The sequence below is a fragment of the Stenella coeruleoalba genome (assembly GCF_951394435.1).
Source record: "Stenella coeruleoalba genome assembly, chromosome: 11".
Lineage (NCBI taxonomy): Eukaryota > Metazoa > Chordata > Mammalia > Artiodactyla > Delphinidae > Stenella > Stenella coeruleoalba.
The window spans coordinates 92,223,401-92,245,681 of record NC_137157.1 but is presented as its reverse complement, the minus strand read 5'-3'; the positions used below and the strand labels follow the sequence as shown (position 1 = coordinate 92,245,681).

Below are 22,281 nucleotides of genomic sequence, written 5' to 3'. Positions count from 1 at the left end.
GTCCCTTGGACCTGCTGGCAACAAGGGACCACAAATTAGAGAATGAGTCATGTGATGGTTAGTTTTATGGGTCAACCTGACTAGGCTCTGGTGCCCAGTTGTTTGGTCAAATACCAGTCTAGATGTTACTATGAAGGTATGTTTTAGATGTGATTTACATTTAAATCGATAGACTTTGAGTAGAGCAGATTACTCTCCATAATGTGGGTGGCCTCATCCAATCAGTTGAAGGCCTAAAAAGCAAAGAATGAAGTTTTCCAAAGAAGAGGCAAATCTGCCTCGAGATTGCAGTGTCTACCCCTGTCTGAGTTTCCTGCTTGCACATTTCACACTCAAAATTGCAACATCAGTTCTTCTCTGAATTTCTAGCCTGCCTGCCAGCCTCTTCTACAAATTTCAGACTTGCCAGCACCTGGAATCCTGTGAGCCAGTTCCTTAACTCTTTCTCTCTCTCTATATCCTACTGGTTCTGTTTCTCTGGAGAATCGAAACACAAGGCAGAAGAACGAACTCTGAGAGCAAAGGGGAGACTCTGAATGGAAAGGCATGAAAATATCTGCTCTCAGATGAAGCTGACCCAGTGGTGAAGATCTATATTGAAGGACACTCTCTGGGAGACTGAAACAGCACAAGCTTTATTCAATGACCATAGAATGGGGCTTTCCTGGTGGCGCAGTGGTTGAGAGTCCGCCTGCCGATGCAGGGGACGCGGGTTCGTGCCCCAGTCGGGGAAGATCCCACACGCGTCTGGGCCTGTGAGCCATGGTCGCAGAGCCTGCACGTCTAAAGCCTGTACTCCGCAACGGGAGAGGCCACAACAGTGAGAGGCCCGAGTACTGCAAAAACAACAACAACAACAACAACCAAAAAAAAACCAAAAACAATGACCATAGAATGAAGAACTGGGAACTTAGTTTGCAAATCAACTTCTCATCAGGGGTGATCAAGGCAAGATTTTTAAAGGTAGGGTTGATGAGGGGGAAGCATAAGCATTGGTTTTTTGGGAATAGGTGGGGTTCTTCCTGGAACTGAGGTGCCACCTCTTTTTCTACTTTCTATGGTCCACTACTTCCTGTCATGGCGGCAGGTGGGTATGTCATTTAGCGTGCTAATGTATGCTAACGGAGCTCAAGGCCTATTGGAGATCAGGTCTTCCACCATCTTGGGTTTAGCGTGTTCTAACCAGTTCTGGTGGCCTCCTGTTTTTCTCTTCTGATGGTTTCCTGTGAGACAAAGATAACACTTCCCCACAGCTTACATTCCCTCAGGGAAGCGGGGGTTAGAGTCTGAGGCTAACATGCATGGTAACATTTCTACTAGGAACAGTTTCCCAAAATTTATTTTGACTATCATTCCTCACTCACTGAGCCTTATTGAAGTGTGTTGAGATGGACTGACCTCATCTTCAGCTCCGTTGCTGCCTAGATTAACTTAAGCCAATCAGCATATCCAGTCACCCAGCCCACAGTGACTAGTTTAGAGATCAGCATGACCAGAGTCCATAAAAGACAAGAAGACATTCACTCACTGCAGCTTCTGGGAAAGATGTCAGGATAATTAACCTTCCTTTGGGAAGGAGGTATTAAATTTCTACTTCTTACTATTCACAAATATTAATTAAGGTCGTATTAAGAACCTAGAAGAGTCTATTATTATTAGAAGATACAGAAAGGCAAAAGCCATACTGATACGTTGATAATTTGATTACATGATGTCAGGACTACAAAACATCATGAGTAAAATTAAAAGACAAGCAACTTAGGGACTTCCCTGGTGGCGCAGTGGTTAAGAATCCACCTGCCAATGAAGGGGACACGGGTTCGATTCCTGGTCTGGAAAGATCCCACATGCCGCAGAGCAACTAAGTCCATGAGCCACAACTACTGAGCCTGCACTCTAGAGCCCGCGAGCCACAACTACGGAAGCCTGTGTGCCTAGAGACCATGCTCTGCAACAAGAGAAGCCACCGCAATGAGAGGCCTGCGCACCGCAATGAAGAGTAGCCCCCGCTCGCCGCAACTAGAGAAAGGCTGCGCGCAGCAACAAAGACCAACACAGCCAAAAATAAATAAATTAAAAATAAATAAATTAAAAGAAAAAGACAAGCAACTTAATGGGAGTAAATATTTGCTACATACATAACAAGAATTAGTATCCATGTCATAATAAACCTTCTATATATAGATAAGAAAAAAAGGCAACCCAATAGAAATATAGGAAAAGGAGATAATGAACAGATAATCCATATAGAAGGATATGGGGGGGGAAAGACAAAACAAAGACTACCCTAAGGGATATAACCCTTGATCTGTGATTTCCATTATTGCTCTTTCACACTAACATTTGTGTTTTGACTTCATTTCTGGTGTCTTTTGTCATATTAACTTATATTTATTTTTCTGTGATGAATTACATTTGTCTTTTCCTTTAGGCTCTTATGTTTTCTACCTTGTTTTCTGCCATGTTTCCTGTTTTCTTTAATATTTCTTTTTAAAATTTTGGTCCATCTGGAATTTGATACACGTTGTGAGGAAGGGATCTAACTTTGTTTTCTTCCGCACAGATTGCCAATTAGGACAGCATCTTTATTAAATAAACTTGGACTGGGTTTTTATTTTAAATGTAAAAAAGGACATACACTACTGGAAAAATTTAAATTTTGATGCAATTGCTGTTTTTCTCCATAGGAGAATTACTGGTGCTTCTTGATAGATCTAGGTGCTTCTTGAAACTTATTCTACTTACAAAATAAAATTATGTCACAGGCTTGAATGATGATAATTATCTTTAAGCTTATTATAATCTAAGATACTTAAAGACAGAAATCATACTTTATTCATTCTATATCCTACTACAATTCATGGATTACTTTTCATATATTAGGTATTCAATAAGACTTATTTAAGGTAACAGTATGGAAGTAGAGCATGTATCTAACTTATCCAAGAGAATTGAGACTATTTTGAAAAGAAGCTCAAACACAACTGTCTATGTTCCCATAGAAGACTCATTTTGCATGTGTGATAACATGCCTTACAGTTACGTACAGTTGAACACATTGTAACTGCTATACACCATGCAGTGAATAAGAGCACAGATTTTGAATCAAATCCTAGCTTTACCACGTATTACGTTTTATATTGTGATTGAAATAAACTTCTATCTAGTTTCTTCCAACTGGTTTTGTTCTACGTAACTAAAACGAATCCCAGCTGAGCCTGTTCATCAATGAAACAGATAATTACAAGCAAAAAGAAGGATGCATAGATATATTAAACGTTGTATACTTGTTTAGAAACAGAATTGTACAATTTTTCACCAATCTGTGAAATGAGGACCAAAGGACTTTTCTTTGATTACGGAATCACTTACTGGAGTTCACACCAATATTGTGTGTGACCATATAATTCATCATCCAAACTAGAACTCTGGGTGAAAGAGGTCACTAAAGTAATTAAAGTTGTATAATTTTTGGAATATTTACTTATTGACAAATAGCTTTTAAAAAAAATTTTATTTCTTTCTAAAAAATAATGTATGTATACAAATATTTTTAAAATCTTCATATTAATTATCTGAATATTTAAAAATACAATAAGCAGAATAATTCAGTAGTCTTGATATGCGTTCGCATGCTTTAATCAGTTTCTTAGCCGTATCTTCTAATATTGGGTCACTGGTATTTTTCTAATGGATGTAATTTTTCTAATATGCTTTTCCTGATTTGTTTGTTTTCTTGTTTTTCTTTCCCCCACAAAATTGCCTACAATCATCTTCAAAATTGCATTTTATAGTCAATAAACTTTAAAATATTCACTTTCAATGAAAAAAAAACCCACCCTAAGTATATGAAAGGTGCTCAAATTTGCTCATAATCAAGGGAGTGCATTTTAAAACTGCAGCATAAAATTCCATAGTATGGATGTACCGAAATTTAACCATTTCCAGACTGGTGGAAATTTAGATTATTTTTAATTTATTACATACAATGCTCAATGAACGTCTCGGTCTTGGCTTCTTTTTTTTTTTTTTTTTTCTATTTATTTTTGGTTGTGTTGGGTCTTCGTTGCTGTGCGCGGGTTTCTCTAGTTGCAGCGAGCGGAGGCTACTCTTCGTTTCCGTGCACGGGCTTCTCATTGAGGTGGCCTCTGTTGTTGTGGAGCACGAGCTCTAGGCACACGGGCTTCAGTAGTTGTGGCACGCGGGCTCAGTAGTTGTGGCTCACGGGCTTAGTTGCTCCGCGGCATGTGGGATCTTCCCGGACCAGGGGTGGAACCCATGTCCCCTGCATTGACAGGCTGATTCTTAACCACTGCACCACCAGGGAAGCCCCTGTCTTGGATTCTTGAATCTATCTCTGCTTTTGAGATATTAAATCTTGTAAGCTTAAACCTAGAATGTAGCAGCAAACATCTTGGTATCTGGGCCCCAAATGGAAGCTGCATATTATGTGAATGTACTCTGAAACTTACCATCAGAATGTTCTTTGGATTTTATTCTTAATCATGGGCTTAATCTAATACACTTAGGGACTACAGGAACTTTTTCTGGTCAGATTAGTTCAAACAGTCAGAAATTGTTCTCTCTCCTTGAAATAAAGCTGATTGAAGGATTACATTGTCTGAATAGCTGTAGGATTCAGAAACTCCTTTACAAAGACTTACTTTATTTTTAGGTTTTAAAATAACCATGATTTCCTTTGGATTAATGGTCTAAACATGCATGTTTTACCAGAGCCTTCCTTTTTCATTCATCATAGCTATAGCTTGTTTGTTGCTCATTAAATGTAAGTATGTTTCAGGGAGAGGAAACTGTTGACTCTCTGCCCAGCGGGGAGAGAAAATATTTATCAAATTTAAAATTAGTATGTTTCTGTTTCAGCAATTCCAGTTTTAGGAATCTCTCCTACAAAAATAGTCACCAAGAGTTTGCACACACATACACATACCCGCAAACAAGGATGGTGGCTGAACCATTGTTTGTAACAAACAATGCAATTGAAAATACGATAAACGTCCATCAATAAAAGAATGGTTAAATAAATCACCACCTGTCCATAGGATGAGCGACAGCTACGTGTATCACCTTAGAAAAATGTTTGTATAAGAGAGGGTCCCAGGAGGAAACAGAACTAACCCCCAGACGGGTCAAAGGAAGAAATTTTAAGGAACGGTTTACTTACAAAGGTTGAGCAGTGTTAAGCGAACGAAGAAGGGATGAGGACGTACCTACAGACTAGCAATAGTGGAAAGCTATTACCATTCTAGGGCTTAAGAGAGGCCTTAAGGTACAGAAGAGAGGACATAAATACCAGAAACAGATTCACGGACATAGAGAACAGAATTGTGGTTGCCAAGGGGGAGGGGGGAGAGGGAGGGAAGGACTGGGAGTTTGGGATTAGCAGATGTAAACTATTTTATATAGGATGGATAAACAACAAGGTCCTACTGTATAGCACAGGGAACTGTATTCAATATCCTGTGATAAACCATCATGGAAAAGAATATAAAAAAAAAGAATGTCTAGGGCTTCCCTGGTGGTGCAGAAAAGAATATAAAAAAAAGAATGTCTAGGGTTTCCCTGGTGGTGCATTAAGAATCTGCCTGCCAATGCAGGGGACATGGGTTCGAGCCCTGGTCCAGGAAGATCCCACATGCCGTGGAGGAGCAACTAAGCCCGTGTGCCACAACTACTGAGCCTGCGCGCTAGAGCCCATGAGCCACAACTACCGAGCCCTCGCACCACAACTACTGAGCCCGCATGCCTAGAGCCCCTGCTCCGCAACAAGAGAAGCCACCGCAGTGAGAAGCCCACACACTGCAACGAAGAGGAGTCCCTGCTCGCCGCAAGTAGAGAAAAGCCCGCGCACAGCATTGAAGACCCAACGCAGCCAAAAATAAATAAATTAAATAAATAAATTTTAAAAAAAAGAATGTCTCTATGTGTATAACTGAGTCACTTTGCTGTACAGCAGAGATTGCCACCACGTTGTAAATCAACTCTACTTCAATAAAAAAAATTAAAAAATAATAGGAGTACAGTGAAATTTGGAACATAGGGGCAGGACCACCCAGTGGAACTATAGCCAACGCGGGATTCAGCTACAGTCATCCCTCAGTATCCGTGGGAGATTGGTTTCAGGACCCCTTACGGATACCAAAATCTGTGGATGCTCTAGTCCCTTTCAGTTGGTCCTCTGTATTCACAGGGATATATGTGGAACCTGAGGGTATGGAGGGCCGACTGTATTGCAAAAGACAGAGCTGAAGCAAGGGAAAGCAGGGAAGGAATACTCTGACTTCTTTCCTCTTAGGCTCTGATCTGTTGCTGGTATGTCCCATGGGCTGGACCCAATCAGAAGCGTCTGGCAGTGGAAGCTGAGTGAGGCAGTACACAGGAGACAGGCGGCTGGGGCACAGAGCAGGCAGAGGGAAAGGGCAAAAAATAATCTGTGGAGATAGAGAATGACTCTATTTAGGTCATATTTAGGCTCAATATTTAGGTCATATTTTCTCAGTGGAAAAAATTTGCCCAGCAATGCATAAACACTATGCTATTTTGTAAAAGAAAATCACAGCCACATATTTGTATAATTGTAGACATTATGAAGAATACATAGCAAACTACAAACCTTCATATTACTTCTAGAGGGTGAAAACAGATGGAAGGGGAAAACCTCCTAACTTTTCGACATTTTTATACTATATGAATTTGTTACAAGAACTATTTCTATTGTGGTTAGGAAAATAAACTACATTTTCCATGAAAAAAAAACACTGTTATGCCTAATATGAAGACAAAGTTACGAGAGACCCCTAAATGGTTGTTAAACAGTTAATTCACTTAAGGGCACTGCATAAACACCCCCCAAAATCTGTTATTATTATTATTATTTTTTTGCAGTACGCGGGCCTCTCACCGTTGTGGCCTCTCCCGTTGCGGAGCATAGGCTCCGGACGCTTAGGCTCAGCGGCCATGGCTCACGGGCTCAGCCGCTCCGTGGCACGTGGGATCTTCCCGGACCGGGGCATGAACCCGTGTCCCCTGCATCAGCAGGCAGACTCTCAACCACTGCGCCACCAGGGAAGCCCTTATTTTTTATTGTTAAAGTAAAAGAGTCAATCTTAACCGCTCTGGTGTTGGTTATAGTTCTCTGTTGCAAAGATCAGAAAGCAGGGCTTCACAACTTCTGAAGACCGTGCTCCTAGAGCCCATGTTCTGCAACAAGAGAAGCCACCGCAATGAGAAGCCCGCACACAGCAACAAAGACCCAACACAGCCAAAATAAATAAATTAATTAATTAAAAAAATTAAAAGTAAATAAATAAAAGGCTACAAGGTCATCAGAAATAATAAATAGTCACTGGTTTGGGAAAAGGTACCAATAACTTATATTTGCACCCAAATTTCTAGATCTCAGAAGGATTCCACATTCAATTTCTAATTTAATCATGAAAACTCTGTAAAGGCAATTGAGGCTCAGGGAGGTTAAGTGATTTGCCTACAGTCACACAGGAACCACAGACTCAGGATTCAAGCCCCGTGTTTTCACTGTATACATAGAGGTCTACCTTATAGGAATCTACTTTCCCTCATTCTCAAAGGTGGTTTAAACTTTTTTTTTAGCATAGAAAGTAAAGGCAGAAATAATTTTTAAAGTGCTAAATTTTTAGGGGAAAAGTAGATTATGAAAAGTTATTTTCTCATCTAACTCAAAAGCAAATAGAGTCGAAAACCCACTATAGTAACCATTTATTTTTAAAAAAGCAAAAACTAGAACATGAACAATCAACTTTCAGGGTGTTGGAATATACACCCTTGCTTGACTATAATGTTTAATGTGGAATGACTGAATTCTTCTTATTAAAAATAGGCTTTAAACAAAGTTAAAAAAGAAAACCAGTATCTAACATTCTCTTGTCTACAAGAGACATGCTAAAAATGAAACTATTCAAATATCTGAGATTTGAGGGAGCACTTAAGATTTATTATGCTTCTCTACATACAGAACAAGCAGGTGTTATAATCCAGGTTGCAATGATTGTTGCATGTCTAACTTGGGAGAAAATGAGTAAGCCTGGGAAAGGAAGAGACAAAGGTAGTTGTTTCCTGGTGTCCTGGGAGATAAGAGAATCTTTACGGCTATCGAAGGGATGTGGACTCAGCTGCAGTCTTTCTGGCACCAGAGGAAAAGGCACGTGGTAAAGATGTTACTATAATAGGGCCCATGGGGCCAACGCATCTGTATTAATGATGTAATATATGTTTCACCCACATAATCCCAGGTATTCTGTGCAGGTGTGCACACCTGTGGAAGAGAAAGTGGAACAAACTTAAACTGGCTTCAGTTTATCACATTGGGGAGGCTGGGGCAATTGAAGAGCTCCCAGTGTCAGATTTGTGCAGAACAAGCAAGATTTTCCAGGAAGAGGCAATTATGATAGATTCTCTCTTTAAAAATAAAAATCATATTATCAAGCAGTGATTTTCAAAATTATATTATATTGAATTAAAAACAGGTAAACTGATCAGTAAAATAGAATAGAGTTTCTAGAAGTAGATATAAACAACAGTAACAAATCAATAAAAGACAAAGACAGGAATAACACATCTATAGAAAAGCATATTACTATTTTATAAAAGTGATCATTCTGGGCAAGAATAGCTTAACTCCCACCACGTACTATAATAAACTCCAGGTGGGTCAAATTAGATAAAAAACAAAGATGTTTTCTTTTTCTTTTTTTCCTCCAAGCATCAGTTTCCCTCTCCCTAATATACCACCCCAACCATAATTTCCTAGTGTGAATTTTTTCTGTCTGACTATATGTAGTGTTGGTGGGAGGGTAAAGTTCTGTTACTATTTTCCATTTGGAAGCTGAAGGTGATTTACCCTTTCTCTAACCACCCAGTACAGCCAGGAGATGGGCCCTTGACCTAAGCTCAGCCAATCCAGTGGTCACTCCTGGAACTTTGATTGTGATGCAAGGACAAGAAAGAACAGTGGGCCTTCCCTGGTGGCACAGTGGTTAAGAGTTCGCCTGCCGATGCAGGGGACGCGGGTTCGTGCCCCGGTCCGGGAAGATCCCACATGCCGCGGAGCAGCTGGGCTCGTGAGCCACGGCCGGTGAGCCTGCGCGTCCGGAGCCTGTGCTCCGCGACGGGAGAGGCCACAGCAGTGAGAGGCCCGCGTACCGCCAAAAAAAAAAAAAAAAAAAAAGATCAGTGGTTGGTCAGTGACACCCGAACAGGTCATTCCAACTACAGACCAGCTGCTGTTCTTCCAGCTCTGGTACTACAGAGCTCCTTGGTCCTTTCCCAATCTCAAGCATGTTTCCTCAGACTCACAGCAATAGTTTGTTTATACTGGCCAGGGTGAGATTCTTTCCATACCCATGTGGAGACTGCAATTCCAAAGAAATAACTGATGAAAGAAAAGACAACATGAAATGGTTGGTGGTGTCACAGCTCATCTCGGCCTACCTCCTTTACAAGGAAAGCACTCTGGTAGATGGTCTGATGGTTTGCATTTCTTCCTCTTGCCTCCTAATACGGGAGAGGTATACTTCTCTAACCCATTGACCTTGTCTTGGCCATGTGACTTGACTGACCAATAGAATGTAAGTGGATATGATGGGTATCATGTCTGAGCAGAAGCTTTAAGAATGATTTGCCAAATTTTGCTTCCAAAATATATGTTTTACATTATCCATTCCATTCTTCTACCAACACTGTCCAAACCCATGCTGAACTTGTTCATCTACTTCAACAGCCTTCTAACGATCTCCTGGCTTTTAGCTGTGTGCCTCTGAAATCCACCCCTCACACATCTGTCAGTGACGGCAAATCTAACCTTAGCCACAGATTCAAAGCCTTCGATAGTTTCCTCTCCTCGACATGGCATTTGAGAGCCATCATGACTTGCCTCCTACCTATCCCTTCAGCCTCATCCCTGGACATCCCCAGCTTCCCACTTTATGCTGAGCAATAGGAAACTGCCTAAAGCATCCCGAACGCTGCACCATGCCTTTGTCCATTCTGTTCTCTTAGCTTGTCCTCTTCTTCCTCCTAATTTTTGTCCAAATAATCACTTCTGTTCAACTCTCAAGGTTCAGCTCAATGTCAGTGCTTCTAGAAGGTTGTACCCAGTGCTCTGTAGGCGTGCACTTTCTCTGTGCTTCCTTGGTGCGTTCATCCCTGCCACTTTCCACATGGTATTGATATTATTTGTTCTGTATCCTTCTTTCCAATGAATTGCCTCCATTCGGGATGGCAGACACGGTATCTTATTCAGCTCTTTATCCTCAGAATCTAGCATGATGTCTGGCACATGTAGGTATTCAATACATGTTTGTGGAGCTGAAATAAACCAAAAAAATTAACCATGAGTATAAGAAAACTGTGAGTAGTGTCATCGCAGCTGGGATTCTTCCAAAGCTAAAAACATTATAAATTGGTTCTTCTGGAAAGCAGTATGACAACATACAACAAAAACCATGAAAATGTTCATTCCCCTTCACTTGGTATTTTCCTGTTTGTGAATACTCCCCAAAGAAATAATCCAAACAGGGAAAATTTATGCAGATGTTCCCGGCAACTCTAGTTAAAATAGTGAAAAAAACTGGAAGCAATCCAAGTGTCTAATAGGGAAATGACTAAGCAAACAATGGGATTATAACATAGCTATAAAAAATGACAGGGGTGGGCTTCCCTGGTGGCGCAGTTGTTGAGAGTACGCCTGCCGGTGCAGGGGACACGGGTTCGTGCCCCGGTCCGGGAAGATCCCACATGCCGCGGAGCGGCTGGGCCCGTGAGCCATGGCCGCTGAGCCTGCGCGTCCGGAGCCTGTGCTCCGCGATGGGAGAGGCCACAACAGTGAGAGGCCCGCGTACCGCAAAACAAAAAATAGACAGGGGTGAGGACTCTGTCATCATGGAGAAGTGTGTATCTGGAGGAATGTTAAATGGAAAAAAGAACACAGACCAGTGTTTAAACACTAGTGGTTAAGGATGTGTGGGTACGTTAATGAGGATCAGAGGCCAACTTGGAGAAATGAACATGCATGGTGTTCAATATTCACTGGGTCTTTTCTTTCCTGTGCAGCTCCATGAGTTTATGACAATAATAGTTGAGATCTCATGCAACATAGATATCTTGCAGAATAAGGGCTCTAGGGACTTCCCTGGTGGCACAGTGGTTAAGAATCCGCCTGCCAGTGCAGGGGACATGGGTTCAAGCCCTGGTCCGCGAAGATCCCACATGCCGCGGAGCAACTAAGCCCGTGAGCCACAACTACTGAGCCCGCTTGCCATAACTACTGAAGCCCATGTGCCCAGAGCCCATGCTCCGCAACAAGAGAAGCCACTGTAATAAGCCCGTGCACCGCAATGAAGAGCAGCCCCCGCTCTAGCAAAGACCCAACGCAGCCAAAAATAAATAAATAAATAAATAAATATTTAAAAAAAGAATAAGAGCTCTATATTTCCTACCAGGTTCATCAAATTATTATGAAAATAATGACACTTCTTCAAGGGATCAAAATACTTTAATTCAACAAGCAAATCTGAGTTTAACTATGTGCTAGAGCACGTATATGCTCATGAAATTTACAAAAAACATGGGCAAAGATCCTCAGGTGGATTGTGTTATTATTTTAACTTATTTTTGTTTATTTGGGACTGTACACATTAGGACCTAGTACAAAAGAAAGTCTGAAAGATCTTTGGCCTAAATCTCACATTCACAAATTGTCTCAATTTTACACTTTTGATATTGTCTCCAAAAAGGGTTTTATGTACAGTCACTGAGATATACTGAGAAAGGTTAAAAGGAAAAAGCCAATCCCATCACTTTAAACTTGTGTCACACTGCCAATGTAGTGCACTGTTTTATAAATCTGTGATTATCTTGTGAATAGCAAACTATTGACATTGTAAGATATATTACATTGCAATTAAATGAAATAAACCACAAATTTTTATATCTTGCTTTAAAATTTCTTCTTTTTTATTTTTTATTGAAGTATAGTTGATTTACAATGTTGTGTTAATTTCTGCTGTAGCGACCAGGATGGATGGTCATACTAAGTAAGTTAGACAGAGAAACACAAATACCGTATGATCTCGCTTATATGTGGAATCTTAAAAAATGGTACAAATGAATTTATTTACAAAACAGAAATAGAGGCTTAAGAGGGAAGGGATATGGGGATATATGTATACATATAGCTGATTCACTTTTTTGTACAGCAGAAACTAACAACATTGTAAAGCAGATATACTCCAATAAAAATGTGAATAAAACCCCCACAGAAATAGAGTCACAGGTGTAGAAAACAAATTTATGGTTACCAAGTGGGAAGCAGGGGAGGGATAAATTGGGAGATTGGGATTGACATATATACACTACTACATATAAAATAGATAACTAATAAGAGCCTACTGTATAGCACAGGGAACTCTACTCAATACTCTGTAATGACCTATATGGGAAAATAATCTAAAAAAGAGTGGATATATGTATATGTATAACTGATTCACTTTGCTGTACACCTGAAACTAACACAACATTGTAAATCAACTATACTCCAATAAAAATTAATTTAAAAAATTTCTGCTAGGGCTTCCCTGGTGGCACAGTGGTTGAGAGTCCGCCTGCCGATGCAGGGGACGCGGGTTCGTGCCCCAGTCCGGGAGGATCCCACGTGCCGCGGAGCACCTGGGCCCGTGAGCCATGGCCGCTGAGGCTGCGCTCCGCAGCAGGAGGGGTTACAGCAGTGAGAGGCCCCCGTACCACAAAAAAAAAAAAAAAAAAAAAAAAAAAAAAAAAATTTCTGCTGTACAGCAAAGTGATTCAGTTATACATATATACATTCTTTTCTTTAATAGTCTGTTCCATTATGGTTTATCATAGGATACTGAATATAGTTCTCTGTCCTATACAGTAGGACCTTGTTGTTTATAAAATTTCTTCTTTTTTAAAAAAATTCACTGAGACCCTTAAAAAATGGAGGTGGCCCAGGCCTCTCTAGATCTCTGGGAGGCCCAGAATGTAATTATCACTTTATCTTTACAATGTGATAGTTTTAACTAGGGGCCCCAAATTAATGGGTTGTTAATAACTTAGCTATGTAAACACCTAACTTACAAACTGCTATCTACTAGCTGTATGTACTGTTTCTCCTGCCATGTAACCAGTGGTCAGAAAAGTCACAGCTTTTACAGAGGTGGTTCACAGCCCTGGTGGCAGTTCAGAATCACCTATGTTTTTTCAGACCCCACTCCAGGACCTAGGTTCTCCAGGGCTGAAGTCTAGAGATTCCTATGCTTAAAAAACTTTCTTCCTTTTTTCTTTCCTGCCCTGTATTTTCTTACAGTCCCAGGACTCAGAATTCAAGCTAGTACTGTTAATTGTATGGTTTAGCTGCATCATAGGTTTAACAGATCTGAAGGCTAATCTGAAGGTCAATCACCATTTTCAATAGAACCTCTCCAGGGTGATGTGTTATAAGGGCCCAAAAAACAATTTAGAAAAGAAGTTTGAGGGTGCGGTCCACAGATTTTGGGAGGAACTGCCTATATAACACTTTAAATCAAAATACCTTCAATTATTCCTCAAATTTCTTATTGTGCTTAAATATATGAAAGTAAATAAATACTGAATCTAAGTGTTATGTTCAAGTGTCCATTCTTAGAAATGATGTGAAGTAGCAGGTTTTTATAAGCAGTAAAACCGCAACAAGCCCAAACTGTCAAACGACTGAATTCTTTTTGCTTCATAAAAACACAAACCTGGGGCTTCCCTGGTGGCGCAGTGGTTGAGAGTCCGCCTGCCGATGCAGGGGACACGGGTTCGTGCCCCGGTCCGGGAAGATCCCACATGCCGCGGAGCGGCTGGGCCCGTGAGCCATGGCCGCTGAGCCTGCGCGTCCGGAGCCTGTGCTCCGCAACGGGAGAGGCCGCAACAGTGAGAGGCCTGCGTAGCACAAACAACAACAACAACAAAAACCCCACAAACCTGAAGAATATGGATTTATAACACAGAGAAAAACAAATTCCAGGATGTGGGCTGAGGTCAGTACCCATGCTGTCCATTCTCCTGTACCTTCTCCTCTTCTTCCTAGCTCTGTACTATGGTTACTGATGCTCTGGAGATGATGACCCTCTCTATGTCCCAGCAACATTCGCCATCCATGAAATAAAGATTTATTTCTGCTCATCTAAACCCAAAACACACAAGAAAATGTCCAGGGCAGTTAGAGGAGCATATGGGAACTGAGAATCAGGGTTACATTGTCTCACTTCCTGCCTACCCTACTCCCCATTCACCCTACCTTACATTCCCGTTGGAGTGATTATGTCTATGGGGTCAGAGGAAGACATTTTCCTATTTCTTACCTCAAAAGCACAGACAGACACTGAAGGCATCTGACTAAGGGTTATGTTTATCCTTTGAGGAGCTGTTACCAGAATATTTGGACTTGGATCAAATTCAGAAAAATCAAGCTCAAAAGGACCATGATTGTGAGAGCAGCAAATGGCATGGTGTTGATCAATGCAATGTCTAGTTATAATGGCGGTGGATTTAATTGTGTTCCAGAAAGATACGGCTGTTAAGGTTTTCCAGATGAACCAGAGAGCTGAGACAATAATTATTTAAGTTTAAATCCACTTTGGCCTTCCTTATGTGAAGGTAAGAGTGTTAGAAGAAGGATGAGATATCTGGGACCCTGTGGTAGGAAGCTTCCAGGCTGAACTGCCTCCACCTGTGTGATTGCCCCAGAAAGCGTCCGCAGATGCTATACACGTTTTCCTCTCCCGAATGATCCAGAAAATTGCCCTTCAGCCCGTGCTTCATTACGAGGGGTAGAATGCATTCATATAACTATTGCCTGGGCTACAATTGCTGCTTCAGATGAAAACCCAGGAAGCCGAATCCCTGCTGCTGTTGAAAGCGTATAATTAGCTCCTTGTGCAGCCTGACCCCATTGATTCTTCTGACGCATTTGGCTTGAGGTGTGCCCTTTCTGGGACCTCCGATATCTTCTCCACAGCTGGAGATGCCCCAAACTGCACGCAGCACTTCCTGTGGGCGTGGCATTGCATTCTGAGGGCTGCGCGCAGAGTGAATCACGTGTTTCAAATGCTCACAGATTCACGGTGCTTCTCTTAAAACACAGGAGTGGGTTGTGAGTGGCTCTGTTAGACACAAGAGAATCCCCTCCTTCCTTTTTCTTTTTAAAAAGTGATTTTGTAATGGTAGGCTCTCAAGAAACACTATAATTGGTCAGCCTGGGGTGCGTTAGATGTCCTACCAGATAACGTCATTAGCTATTCTCAGGAGAGGAGAGGAAAGGCAGGGTATGCCCCCTGGGACAATGACAACACTTGTTTCAAGTTGGGGAAGAGCCTGTGGTTCTTTTCCTGCATTTGGAGGAAAGCGAACACACAATGTTCATTTCCTAAATACGGGATGTGCTGCGAGGCTGGTGTGTCATTTTCCACCATGTCACATCCTTCTGGATGGAGGCAGCAGGGGCCAGGACAGGAAATGGCAAATTCTCAGAATGAGACAAGGCTTTCCCAGTGCAGTCATTGGCTCTCTGGAACTATAAAGCGTGCTCATCCAGAAACAGCCTCAGATTTTTCTTTCCCGGAGATAGCACGAAGTGAATGGTAAGTGGGGAGGCCAGAGGGATGCTGTCTGAAAAATAGCCATTGGACTTGTAATACTGGGGTTATATCCTTGGTCTGTTATATATTTTGAGTAACTTTGTCTCATTTTGCTCAGAGGTGTCTTTAATCTGTAAATTTGTCAGTGGTGGGTGGAATTATGGAGGCATGCAAGTAAAGTGAAGACTTAGGAGTCAGGAGACCAAGATTCTAGACTGGGCTCTGAAGAATCAGCTGCATCTAGAATGTGTCTGTGTTTCGATTTCCTCATCTTCCAGTTGAGAATGATGATTTCTGCCCTGATATCTCACAGTAGTGAAATCTTCCATTTCTGTGGCTTCTGTGCCTCTTCCAAGAAGTTCCTGATAATAAGGAGTACAGTGGATGTGAAGGGAGGGATTTTTGGCAACTAGGAAGGATGTACTTTTACCCAGGATGTACAGTTCTCTCTGTCAGTCATCTTCAATTGGCTTCATTTCAACTTGGTACAGGTAGCCCTCAGTGAGTTGTTAAAAAATTTTTGGCCACTTTTAAAATCGTTCCTCACTTTTAAAGGAAGCTTTCATAATAAAGGGACATAGTGGTGTTAATCTAATGTAATTTATTTTTAATTAAGTACACATCAAAGAATGAAATTTCTGAAGACCCGATGAGCTCTAATTAGAAGAAGTGGCACAAGCCACATCTTAGTCTTGCTTCTAAGATAAGAGACAGGGAAAAAAAACAAGCAGAAGAGTTGCTTCAGGTGAGCATCTAACTTAGAAAGATTAGTTTCCTTACACTTGATAGACGGTGTGATTTTTGAGTTTTTGGTGACTTGTGTTTTTCACTCATCAGAGAGAAAAAGAAGACAACAACCCTTTTGCAATAAGAGTATTGCAAAACTCTTAGGATCCCAGTCTTCATGTAAGGAAAGGGCCTTGTAAAGGGGTACCAACGTAAGGCTTGCAAAGTGTCACCTTTCAGAGAAGAGGCCTCAATATTGCAGTGGACTTCTAATACCACCACTCCCTTATTTAACAGATAAGAAAATCCATCCTTGGCGTACCCTGGGAGAAAAAGCGGACAAGAGCATTGTTCCTATTGGCTTACTCGGATTTAAGGTCCTGAGAACTGGAGGACTTGTCCCAGATTATAGAACGGGTCTTTCAGAACTTGACACATGACTCACTGGAAAATGACCCGTTTCCCCTTGGGTGGAAGCAGCTGTTGTGCTTGACTCCGGGCTAATCGCGTGTCGTGTCCCCGCAGGGCATGGAGGGGCCGGAGGCCCGGGAGCTGCAGGGCGCGGATGCGCTGCGCCGCTTCCAGGGCCTGTTGCTGGACCGCCGCGGCATGCTGCACGGGCAGCTGCTGCGCCTGCGCGAGGTGGCCCGCCGCCTCGAGCGCCTCCGCCGGCGTTCCCTGGCGGCCAACGTGGCGGGCAGCTCGCTGAGCGCGGCGGGCGCGGTCGCAGCCATCGTGGGACTCTCGCTCAGCCCCGTCACCCTGGGGGCCTCTCTGCTGGCGTCGGCCGTGGGGCTGGGGGTGGCCACCGCCGGAGGGGCCGTCACCATCACGTCCGACCTCTCCCTGATCTTCTGCAACTCCCGGGAGCTGCGGCGGGTGCAGGAGATCGCGGCCACCTGCCAGGACCAGATGCGCGAGATCCTGAGCTGCCTCGACTTCTTCCTTCGCGGGCAGGGCCGCGGGGACCTCCAGCTGCTGCAGAGCGGGAGGAACGCCTCCATCGCGCTGTACAACTCGGTCTACTTCATCGTCTTCTTTGGCTCCCGCGGTTTCCTCATCCCCAGGCGGGCCGAGGGTGCCACCAGGATTAGCCAGGCCGTGCTGAAGGCCAAGATCCAGAAACTGGCCGAGAGCCTGGAGTCCTGCACCGGGGCTCTGGACAAGCTCAGCGAGCAACTGGAGTCCAGAGTCCAGCTCTACACGAAGAGCAGCCGTGGCCACGACCTCAAGATGTCTGCTAACCAGTCCGCTGGGCTGTTTTTCTGAGAATATCTTTTCCCCCTAATGACCGAGGCCAGAAACCATCCCCATGGGATGCCCCAGATTTGTAGCTCCCTCAGGAAAACACCAAGTTGGGTTGGGAGCTGAATGCAAAGGATGAGAAAAACTGTTCTTCAACAGTTTGAGAACAGTGGTTTGAGCCGAGGCTGGATAGGGGTGCAGACATTGCCACCCTTTGGGTCTTCTCCAAGCCCCACTAGGCTTTGAAGTCCTCAAAAAACCTCTAAGAGGAGACACTAGCTTTAAAACCTCTCTGCCAGAGTTTCTGAGTACAAAGAAATCCAGAATCCAGAGCACATCAGACCCTCTCGGAACTGTGTGGGAGGGTTCAGAACCCAAGAGAGGCACCTCCCGCTAACACGTGTCCCCTCCCCTCTCAGCGTGCCCACTCATAGATCCAGCCTGCAGATGGAGTGGAGCTTCCTGGGTGTCTTCATATCCAGACCTCCAAGGTACTCTGAGAGGGGAAACCAACTAAATGGTCACCTAAGTCCCGCCCCCTTGCAGAAGAAACTGAGGCCAAGGAAGAGGAAATGACTAACAGCTTCGTTTACTGACATCATAGCGCAGAGAAGGGAGCAATGGCTTTTGAGTTAGTCCTGGGTTTACTGTCTAAGACTTGGCTTACTGGTCTGTAAAATGGATGCTAAAACCTCACCCTGTTGGGAGGTATTAAGTGAGATAAAGTGCCAAGCACGGCATCTAGGTCACATAGTGTGGCCCCCTGGGCTGGCAGCATCACCTGGGGACTTGCTAGAAAGGCAAATTCTTGGCCTCAGCTCTAGACTTAAGGAGTCAGAAATTCTGGAGGTGGGGCGCAGCAACCTGTGTTGAAACAAGCTCTTGGGGTGATTTGATGCCGGATAAGGTTTGAAAACCGCTGCAAGGGATGTTGGTTTCTGATCCTCTGATGAGCTTTCACGAAGTCTATAGCCTCTCTGGGCTCCGTGGTCTTCAGAGTCATTCACAAAAGGTCAAGGACAGTGTTCCAGAGGTAAAAGAAACAAGGTGCGTGGGGACGGCTGTGTCAATGCTTCCCGGGGCAATTTCCTGCCAGGTGAACTAAGGGATGTAACAGAATCAGCCCTTAGAGGGCAGTGTTGCCCACTCGTTGTAAAAACTGGTACAGAAAGGAATGTGAATTTAATGGAAATTGACCTTTATTACCTTCTCTGAAAACCTCCAGACCATTTTTTAATTATTTATTTTAAGTTTCTTATTTAATTACTGTTTATTATTAACCTTTAATTTTATTTAACCACAACATTAGAAAATAATAGGAATAGCCAGTTGCTGAATGGGAGACTACTGAGGTTCTTTTCGGGAGATGAAGTTGAGTCTGCCTTTCTAAGGTGGGCCATGAGCTGAAAATAGCATTGCTTTCCTTGAATAAGTCTCTCTCCTTCAGAGGGGAATTTTTTCCCCCAGTGTTTTAAATGAACCTTTTAAGTAAATGTGGGAAGTTCTGAATAGAGAGACCAGGAGCTGAATTTAAGCTTACAAACGGAGGCTTGACTTGTCAATATACAGATGATGCAAGCGTATCTATCCTGAAGGTACAAGACTTTGCCAGCAGATAACACTTGACCTGAAAAGCCTTCCCTATTTCGTTCAGGGGGGAGAAAAACCAATTAGAGGCATATGAAGGAAGCACTTGGAAGCCTGATGTCCTGTGAAGTTGGGTTTTATGAGCCATAGACAAATTAGCTTGTGTTATGATGGTGATGTGTTCTATTTTCACTTTGGGAGCTGTAAGAAATCTGTAAACTGTCTCTTAGAAAATACTTCCAATTTCTTCAATTTCCATTCCTACAAATGTATTGTTGAAAAGTCTTTGGGACCACACGCACAATAAAACTTGGCTGTGTTATTTAATTATCTAATACGCTTTAAATTTACCCAGTTGACCCCCATGCTTCCCAATGATGGCAGGGTGTCTGAGGAAGTGTAATTTCAGTGCTGGGGAGAGGGGTTGATGTTTCTATATTTTTATTTTTCCTATAAATGGCAATGGATCTGTATCCTGGTTTATTCTGAAGTTGGTACCAGTTGTCTTTTTTTTTAAACTGGTGTCATTTCCTAGATTGCCTTGCACAGATGCTAGCATTTTAGATGACCAGAATGTACTTCACAGGGTTGTGTTATGTTATAAAGGTACAATCACTGCCTAACCTCATCTTTTATTAATGCTTAAGTTTAAATTATATTCTTCCAGTGCCTGAGCTGTTCCCTAGAAATAAACTGGGCATTTTTGGAAGCCCCAGCCTCAGCGGCAGCAACAGCAACCATTTCATATTATTAGGGTATTTTGCGTGTATCAAAGTCTTAAACTCTCGAAGTTATAATTTCAGTCACCCACTGTACATCTAAGGCAGGGTGTCTACTTTGGAGCAATACTTTGCACGTTATAGGAGCTCAGTAAATGCATTTGAATAATTTAATGAACTGCTTAACCATATTAAGAGGAATTTGTTGATAATGAAAGAGCATCTATCCTCTTATGTGTCTGTTATAAAGATGGAAGCCTCTACCAGGATTTAAGTCAAGTTCAGTTAAATGGATCCTAGAGACAAGCATTTTCTTTATTTCTTTTGTGGGAATGTGAATAAGGCTTTTCCTTAAGGCCTTCGTTCTATCAAACAGATTGAAATGGTATGTGGTAAAGGGAAGAAGAGAAAGGGGTATTTAGATTACAAGTGTACTTCAGAAAAATACCCGAGTTCGAAACATAAATATGTTCCTATTGAAGGTTTAAGTGCTTCTGTTGGTTTCTGGGGTTTGCAATCCTGTGGATTGTTTTCTTTTACAATAAAGGAGATTCATTCGGTTCTGCATTTCAAGGGTTCAATAAAGCTACATTCTACTCTATTAAAAAGATAATCCTTAGCAGACATTTCTGATTCTAATCACTTTGATGCATTTGTCCTCAGGCACCTGTTATTTCCAATGTGGTAAATGTCAAAGTCAAAAGTATTTACTGAGAGAAAAAAGAGAGAGAAGAGTGGTGTAGAAGGCACTGTAGATCAGATATGTCAAACAATTTGTCAACTTGATATATTTCTCACTCAAAGCCTTGGCGTGAAAAGAAAGTAGAAGGAATGGAGATGTTGAGAGAAAGACATTGTGCAGAGATAAATGGGGATACCATTAAATGCAGCAAATTTTGAATTCCACATTTTTTCCCATTGTAGCAAAAGCAGTCCTTCCCTTTATTGAAATAAATTGCCCAGTCCTCAAACATCTTCTTCTTCTTTTTTTTTTGGCCGTGCTATGCTGGCTTGTGAGCTCTTATTTCCCCAACCAGCGATCAAACCTGGGCCCGGCAGTGAAAGCACCGAGTCCTAACCCCTGGACCGCCAGGGAATTCCCAACTTCTTTTTTTTTTTTTCGGTACGCGGGCCTCTCACTGTCGTGGCCTCTCCCGTTGCCGAGCACAGGCTCCGGACGCGCAGGCTCAGCGGCCATGGCTCATGGGCCCAGCCGCTCTGCGGCATGTGGGATCTTCCCGGACCGGGGCACGAACCCGCGTCCTCTGCATCGGCAGGCGGACTCTCAACCACTGCGCCACCAGGGAAGCCCTAGATCAATTTTTAAAGAGTTATCGACTCATGTATAGGAATTCTCTCATTATCTAGAAATCAGACTTCCAGCAGTTTCAAACCTTTGAACATAATTACAACCTGAGAAGTAATTGAAAAGAATCCCAGAGTCAGCCAAATTAGGCTTCACAAAACCCAAACACTAGAGATCGAGGCAGAGAGGGAAGGCAAGGGCCAGCATCTATATTAGGAAGGCAAAACTTTCCCAGGAGTCTCCACGGGACTTCACCTGGCAAGTCACTGATCTTAACCGTGCAAAGCAAGCTGGGAAATGTAGTACTTTTAGCTAAGAACTAGCTGTTCCCAAAATACCTAGGATTCTGTTTGTAAGGATAAAAAGTAGGATGGACATTGGGTCGAGGGGCCAGCAGTCCAAACAAAGAGCCTACAGTGGTTGCTGCAGTGAGTTGAGAACTTCTGCTGAAGGTAACCTGGAGGTAATCTCGTCATCTGAGTGCCAGCCTGAGTCCGCATCTTGGAAACATCCCTGGATGTTGCACTGTTAATGACTGTGCAACCGAAAAAAGAAAAAAAAAAGGCTGTGCTGGCAGGATCCTGGCTGTTTGCAAAGGCCAGCCACAAGCTGGGACCATATCTTTGCTAAAGCATATGGTATTCCTGTCATAAGAAGTAACCTTTTAGTTAATTGCAATAAATCTCTCCTTGTTGAGTTGACAGGAGGTTGGAAAATTGTTACTTTTTGCTCCTGGCAAACTCATAAGAGGAAAGTAAACCCTGCTGTGGTCTGGACTAGGACAAAGAGTGAGCCCTAAGATCTGGAAATAATCCCTTAGCAACCAGAGAGTTGTTAGAAGAGGGGAAATTGTGCTGTTGAAGCGAGACCCCTAAGGGGCAGGAATGAACCTTAGGGACCCTCAGCATCCCCCAGTTCTGACTGGCATTAGCACTGGGCTGTGGAGAGAAGCCCCTCCAACGTGGTCTTGCCTGTACAGAAAAAGCTTGTCCATACGAAGCTATGCCTGCAGAGAATGATGTTTAAT

General features: G+C 42.8%; 1 protein-coding gene across 1 annotated transcript; it reads left to right on the top strand.

Annotated features, from left to right (window-relative positions):
* Window positions 1-15,549: 15,549 nt before the first annotated feature.
* Window positions 15,550-20,912, top strand: APOLD1 (apolipoprotein L domain containing 1; the record flags this gene model as incomplete). Its single annotated transcript, XM_079938175.1, is given in 3 exon segments — window positions 15,550-15,669; window positions 15,672-15,674; window positions 16,923-20,912. Coding segments are annotated over 3 exon segments (867 nt in total). The 3' UTR covers window positions 17,667-20,912.
* Between the last annotated feature and the right edge of the window lie 1,369 nt (window positions 20,913-22,281).